We start from the raw sequence: 8,227 nt of genomic DNA on the forward strand, positions 1-8,227 counted from the left end.
CATGCTTTGTGATCTTGAGAAATTTGAAATGTATCATATATATATAATATTATTATATATATTATTATATATATATATTTAGTTTTTTGTATCAAAGTTTTTCTTTTACAAATTGAAATGTACACACTCAATATCTTTGTGTTTAATTGAGAGTAATAATACAAATTTTATACTCATTACTTCCTCCTTGGTTCAGCTGGTTCAAACCAGTTTGTTTGTTTGGTCATCGACCTTTGACCTCGTCTTACATAGCCATATATACCTCCAACAAGGTGGCCGGGGTAGAGTCTGGCTTTGAGCAATGAAGAAAGGACTAGTTGCTGTTTTCATCGCTGCTTTGGCAGCTTTCCTTGGACAAAGATTTCTAAAACTGAGGTAGGCTCTAATGTCAGAAGTTCTACAGATAACATAGCCTTACTGCTCATTTGAAATGCAATGCTGTTCCAGGTCAAATCCAGGCATGTCTGCACTGACCTCATACTTACCCATACTCTGTATGATAGCATGTACAACAGTGCTGTATCTACCGCATATATACATTTAGATTTAGATTCACTGCACATATATAGGTATATATATATATATCCATATCTGTCTGAATATACATGCATATAATCCTTATATATACCTACTTATACTGTACACCTGCATATAACCCATATATGATAGCATGTACAATAATGCTGTATATACCGTATATTTTTATATATTATTACCGTATATATCTCTACTCACATCTGTCTGTACATATCTGCACATAATCCTTTTACATATCTGTATATGCTGTATACATATCCCTTACCTACTCTTACTAGTTACGCTGCTGGCCAGTATGACTACTACCATACTGTCTTTATACATGTATCATTGTACATGTTAATATTACAACTCTGTACATACATCTGATTAGCACTACACCCTGTAGTACTAATCTATTTGATACCCAGTTTAATCACCTGTACATTGTATATTACTATTGCACTTTACAGTTAAATTTTTGCACTCTGGTTGGATGGCAAACTTATTTTCGTTGTACTGTACTTGTGCTGTATGATGACAATACATTTGAATCTAATCTAATCTGAACAATGTGGACAGATATCGAACAATGTTATTGATACAGACAATATAACATCAAAATGCAAAATTTCTGGTGTATCTTTGGAATGATTTTAAGTAGGGATGTCCGATATTATCGGCCGACCGATATTATCGGCCGATATCGGCAGTAAAATGTGATATCGGAAAATATCGGTATCGGTAAAAAAAAAAAAAAAAACAATAAACAATTTTTTAACATTTATTTAACCTTTATTTACCCAGGCAAGCAAGTAAGAACCAATTCTTATTTTATTTATTGTCAAAAGTATGCATGTTGGTTTAAAATGTTCATTTTTACTTTTTTAATGATCATATTTTGCACAGATAATGCCTACATTTAGAAAGCCTTTTGAATGCATCCAGTGAAATTATTAGTTACCTGAAATTATTCCGTTTTTTGGGGGGGAAACCCTGCATATATCGGTATCGGTTGATATCGGTATCGGTATCGGAAATTGGAGTTGGACAATATCGGAATATCGGTATCGGTAAAAAAGCCAATATCGAGCATCCCTAATTTTAAGTTTGCCCTTTTGCAGGGAAATGACCCTTGGCTACAGAGAATTGCCTCTGAAACACCTTCCCAACTGTCACCTGTTAAAGAATATTGGTAAGCAGCATGCCCTGTATCTGTCCATTTAACTGGCAGTGGGCCTACCCCTCCCACCCACTATACACAGACTTAGGTTCAGTGCTAGACTAACAATTGTGTGTATTGAGCCGTACTGTATTGTACCCATTCTGCAATCTGTTAATAACATTTAAAATGTTCAATCAATCAATGAATCACCCCTTAACCACAATTGTTAAGGAGATGCAGACCAGAGAAAGACTTTCGTCTTGTTTGCATCAGGGTCCCCCATTTTAAATTCATAATGAATTGTAAGTAAGGGTGCAATTAGCACCGTGCAATCCATTCTTTGTGGATCCCGCCCTAAGACTCCCAAGATGTAGCACTGAACGGTAGAGGAAGTCTTTCATTCCGACAGCCATCAGAATTTATAATGCATCACTGTGCCTCACTGCATCACTGAGCACAGGGTACCATCTTCCTGGACTTTTACTTTTAAACCAACATTGTACAATTTTACACTTTAAGTCTGTACACTGTATATTTCTGTATATTTTTACTGTATATTTTATATTAGAATGTATATACATAACATAGGAAATGTATATCCCAGACCGTATTTTATTCTTAGGCTTATTTTAATTCTTATTTGTGACTTTGTTTTTGTCTACCTAAATGTTTACTGTGAGCGATTTGTAGTGCCAAATTTCCCTCGGGATGAATAAAGTATTTCTATTATATTCTATTGAATCAACGTGTGCTACAAACACAAGCTGGAGTTACACTCATTCTTTCAGACAAGGATGCAAAGGTATAATATTAAGAGCTCAAGTCAACTGAGATAATAATCAGTAGATCAAGTGCCAACTTGCCACACCTTAGTATTAGTATCTCATTGTAATAGAGTGTCTAGTAACATCACATTTCTCCTTTTGTGCAGAATATGGTTCAGAGGATATCACCATACTCCGAGATGGACTGGCCATCATAAGCACAGTATGTTATCCTGTTCATCATGTGAAGTGTAAGACTGGTGGTAAAATCATACTGTGGTTTAGTAATCCCTGGCAATTGAAATAACTCACAGAATCTTCCACAATATATTACCTTCTGAATTACTTTACATTTTGGCTACGTTCACACTGCAAGCCTTTAGTGCTCAATTTCCAATTTATTGCTCAGATCCGTTTTTTGTTTGACTGTTCACATTATTTTTTAAATATCAGATTCCGGTGTGAACTGGTCACGTCACGCTTCTGAACTGAAAAAAATCAGATTTTTGCCTGCAGTGTGAACGTAGCCTTAGTCCATATGTGTTCTGAATTGCAGCAATGGTCTTAGGGAGTCGTTGATATCTGACATCACCGTGTACAAGTCCGTTAGCCTGTCGCGTATTTATCCCATAACACGCGTTGTGTCTTCTTGGTTGGACAGCGCATTGAATTAGTTGCTTATGCCGCGTTCACGTTACGTGGGAAGAAGCGGAAGAACCAGCTTCCGACTGGGAAAAACCATTCACGTCAGCCTCCTAGTGGTAATTCCTACTAGGACATATGGGATTTTTTTATAGACCCCGATATCTCCCACTTTGCGGCACGAATTGCGGAAGTATGGATGTGGGCGTTTCATCGAGTCAACGCGTGAATGCTTCCTAGTTGTAGCAACGAGATGTCCTCTGGTTCTTCCGCTTCTTCCCACGTAAAGGCGAACGCGGCATTATACCTCCGTGAACAATCTCGCTTGTGAAGTTTCTCAGAGTTCGCTCGGGTTAGTCCATTATTTCACATCCCATGGGGGTGTTTCATTACCTTATATGGATAATCATGCACAGGCATTGACGGTAAGAACAAATGGTATTTATCAACACGGAGTGTGGTACGACCCGTGTACGCACGTGTGATGAATCCAGATTTTTCTGTACGTACACACATTCTAAATTCTGTGCTTAATTTTAAGAACGAAAATAGAACACTTTCTAAGAATTGTTGATAAATGAGGGCCCGTAGCCTATAGCTTAAAACTCTTGAACAAATGAACTTCCAAACAAATTAACTTCCATTAATTTATGCTAAACTATGCTAGCTTGCAGACGTATAGCTTTCCTACTGAACGCACAGAGGGGAAATTGGTATCCCATCTTCTTGTCTTGAGAAGACGGTAAGTGCATTTTCCATGTCAGCGGTTTCCTTTCAACTATTTTACGACAATGATGATGATGATGATGATGATAATGATCATTGTTGTTACTACAATATTAATAATAATAAATGAATGAATAATAAATTGCCGTTGTTATAATCATTACTCTTGATATTATCATAATCCGACAACCACTGTATGCTTTTTCCTCTCACCTCTATCAGTGTGAATGACATTGGTGCGGTTGGAGTGGAGAGCTTCTACGCCACAAACGACCACTCCTTTCCCAGTGAAGGGCTGCACCTCCTCACTGTGCTGCTCGGTCTGCCCTGGTGTGATGTGATCTACTACAGTCCACAAGAAGTACGGGTGGCGGCGAATGGCTTCCTCTCTGCAAATGGCATCAACATGTCACCTGACAAAAGGTACTTGTTATTTCATTTCTCATGTCTTTAAACTAATCCGGAATGTTCAGTCTCTCTCTCTCTCTCTCTCTCTCTCTCTCTCTCTCTCTCTCTCTCTCTCTCTCTCTCTCTCTCTCTCTCTCTCTCTCTCTCTCTCTCTCTCTCTCTCTCTCTCTCTGTATATCTATGATTCTATTTTTTGTTTTTTTAACTTTTTCTCCAGTTTTTTTCTATTTTTCTCCCATCCCAATTTCGTATTGTCCAATTCTACCCTCCGCTGTCTCGAACGCGGTTAGGCCATGCCTCCCACAGGCCGGCTGCAATGTGGACGAAGCCTTGCATCACGTGCACCTCCGGTACACGAGGAGGCAGTCGTCGCATCTTTTCACCAGCACAGCGTGATCTCTCAGCGGCGAGGGTCTGCATGGGAGGGACACGCCGCCCTTGTTGCTTCCTGATTCTGCTGCACAGGCGCACCAACCGACCTGTAGGAGTCGCTGTCCACAACGTCCGATCCCCACCCACCAGCTTCCCACCCCTAACACTGCCAATTGCGTTAGTATGAACGGCCAGCCAAGCTGGTAGCAATGCCGAGAGCTGGGCTCGAACCCAGCATCTCCTGCATTAGTGGCGAGCACCTTGCCCACTGCGCCACCACTTAGCCGCCGTATATCTATGATTCTCTAAATTGATCACATAATATAGACAAAAGACTTAATCAAGGGTGTCCTATCTCACTGGGCTAAGGCGAATAGGCTACTGTGTACTCACAGGGTTGTGGTCTCTCTCTCTAAATTGAGTTTGTATACCGAAACATGTCCCGATACAGTAATATAACAAACATGCTTTTGTGTTCAGGTATGTATATGTTGCAGATATCCCAGATCACGAGATAGAGGTTTTTGAACGACGAGAAGGGGAACAATTAACACATGTTAAGGTGAGATATTGATCCGTCTTTTCTCATTTTGTAACGTGTACCGGAATGGCGGAGATAACGCTGCACTGTGGTGTGCAAGTACATGATTATTGTTGTCATGACTTTAAAGGCCCCATATTGTTTCAGATCTTTTGTATACCATTTCCTTGAATGTATGGAACACATTTGTTACCATAGGCGGTCTTAAGGTTCAGGGTGCCCGTTTCAAGGTCAAACATGGGGCCCTTATCTTATAGACCACCGCAACACCGGTATTCTGAAATCATGGGAGAGAGAGAGGGGGGGGGGGGGGGGGGGGGGGGGGCGAAAATGAATGAATGTGGAATCTATATGCCCGGCTCTTATAAAAGTCTATTGGATCATGTCTTCAGCACCCCCACAGCCGTAGCTACAACCACTTAATGTCAAGGCTTTCATCCACATTCATTCATTTTCTCCCCCCCCCCCCCCACTCTCTCTCCCATGAGCTCAATGTAATGCAGATGTGCAGTGGTCTATATCAACAATATTTACATGACTTGTGACTTGGTTTATGTCAGGAGCAAGGTTTCTTCTACAAGGTGAGAGACTTTGTCAGTAAACATCTTTCTGTGTTGGTGAAGTGCCTTTTAAAGTGTTTCCACCGCGCATCAGTTATCTACATTGACACAGTGCGCGCATTAGCTTTATCGGTGCAATGTGTGTTTTCCTGCTAGCAAGTGGGTAGTAGATTAAAGTAGGCAGAGTTCGTGGCTCCAAAAAGGACTAATTGATTGTTTGTGTCTAGGTATGCAATCACAAAGGGTAAGGTGTAGTGGTTAAAACCTCACCGCAAGAAGGTCCAGGGTTCGATTCCCGCTTGGGGACCAGGTTTCCATGATGCTAGTTACCCAGGTGGGGTATCTCCCAGGCCTTTCTGTGTGGAGTTTGCATGTTCTCCCCGTGCTCGCAAGGGTTTCCCCCCCCCCCCCCCCGATAAGATAAACCCAATGGAAAAACATGCACAACAACAAGATCGCTAACGCTGTGGCGTCCTTGACGAAGACGGACAGGAGCACTTGGATTAGTCCCCTGGCGCGGCTCACGTTGCGCCTGTCTGCTCCCGGCTGCCCTTGGGGGGGAAGGACGACGGGATGGGTTAATCGCAGAGACGAATCGCATACATGCATCGCATGCATGCCGATTAATGACCTCTGAGCACGTCCTAAATTATTATTATTATTCTGATTTGCTTGTATTAATCAGAAGACTTTTCTGTCAGGTGACAACCCTGGCCACGGCAAGCAGGACCAATGTCATTGTTCTCCCATGCCTATACAACACTTTAGACTGCTAAATCCACACCAATAGTTTTTGATCAAATGGGAACTTTAAAATAAAATACTTCTCCTCTGGATAAACCCTGGAAATGACATTTGAATCCTTCGATCAGTCCTCATGTTTGTAATGATGTTTTTCCATCCAGTCTGTAGCTGTTGGTTCACTTTGTGACAACATTGAGGTGGAGCGTGAGACAGGTGACTTATGGCTGGGTTGCCATCCTAACGCCATGAAGCTGACTGACCCAATTGACCCAAAAGACCCCCCTGGCTCTGAGGTACATCTTCTGTTTTCAATAAATCAATCATTTAAAGTCCTCAACGTTAAGCGTCCTCAACTTTGTCCATTTGCCCTTCTAAATATAGTGCTTATGTATGGCCAGAGCCCATGTAAACCCATGAACCCTATAAGCCAGCTAGCTAATTTGATGCTTAATGAAACATTTTACGAGTAGAATGTACGACTCTGAACTCTGTTGCCTATACTCAATTTATACCTACATACTGCTTTCACTATCTACAACTGCCCTACACTGTAATCATAATAATCTTAACTACCCACCTCATACTATAGTCTACCCATATACTCTGTATGATAGCATGTACAACAGGGCTCTATATACCGCTTATATACATTTATATATAAGGATTATATGCAGGTATATTCAGACAGATATCATATAATCCATATAACTCATAATAGCATGTACAATGCTGTATATACTAATGCTGTATATACCGTATATATATGTATTCTTACCGTATATATATCTATCCACATCTGTCTACTCTGTACATACCTACACTTAATCATAATCCTTTTACATATCTGTAGATAATATATATCTGTACATATTTCTTACCTATTCTTACTAGTTACGCTGCTGGCCAGTATGACTTACTACCATAGGCTACTGTCTTTATACCTGTATCACTGTACATATTAATACTACAACAATATTAATACAATACATTTTAAATAATCTAATCTAATTATTAACCATTCTTACCATAATGGAGTGGCGGTAGTGACATGTCAAAGCTGTGACTGTAGCAATATCAATAAGGTGTGAACAGGGTGGAAAGGAATCCTAACCTGAGCATGACATTAGAGCAAAATGGCCACTGTGTGTACAGACCCTCATCTGTACCTTTGTTTATACTGTTTATTTTTCTCCTATTTTTATATTCAGATCTAATTTGATTGCCTATATGTATGTCTTTCTACTATTACCCTGCCCATACCTGTTCCTCTCCTCCCCCATGCTGCTATGACACCTATATTTCCCCAAGGGGATCAATAAAGGAATATCTTATCTTAATATGGTCAATATCGTGCACATTTTCCTTTTTAGGTCATCCGCATCCAGAACATCCACTCCGAGCAGCCGGTGGTGACCCAGGTGTACGCTGACGACGGACATGTGATCATGGGCTCCTCTGTAGCAGCTCCCTACGGAGGAAAGCTGCTCATTGGGACGGTCTTCCATAGAGCCCTGTACTGTGATTGGAAATAGTTGATGATATATAAACTATGATCACCTTGTGTGATTGATTGATTGATTGAAAACTTTATTAACAGATTGCAGAATGGGTACAGTGCAGTACAGCTCAATACATACAATTGTTAAGGGGATGCAGACCAGAGAAAGACTTTCGTCTTGTTTACATCAGGGTCCCCCATTTTCAATTCATCATAACATATATGACATACATGACATACAGATAGACAGTACTGCTACATCTATACATTTATGACATACCATATTTGCAA

General features: G+C 40.5%; 1 protein-coding gene across 1 annotated transcript; it reads left to right on the forward strand.

Annotated features, from left to right (window-relative positions):
- Positions 1 to 1,644: 1,644 nt before the first annotated feature.
- On the forward strand, positions 1,645 to 7,970 carry LOC311227653 (serum paraoxonase/arylesterase 2-like; the record flags this gene model as incomplete). Its single annotated transcript, XM_084313374.1, has 6 exons — positions 1,645 to 1,711; positions 2,613 to 2,696; positions 4,062 to 4,236; positions 5,282 to 5,288; positions 6,600 to 6,731; positions 7,809 to 7,970. The coding sequence occupies 6 exons, from the start codon at positions 1,645 to 1,647 to the stop codon at positions 7,968 to 7,970; spliced, it is 627 nt and encodes a 208-aa protein (XP_084169500.1).
- Between the last annotated feature and the right edge of the window lie 257 nt (positions 7,971 to 8,227).

Source organism: Notolepis coatsorum (genome assembly GCF_963971535.1).
Source record: "Notolepis coatsorum genome assembly, chromosome: 4".
Classification (NCBI taxonomy): domain Eukaryota; kingdom Metazoa; phylum Chordata; class Actinopteri; order Aulopiformes; family Paralepididae; genus Notolepis; species Notolepis coatsorum.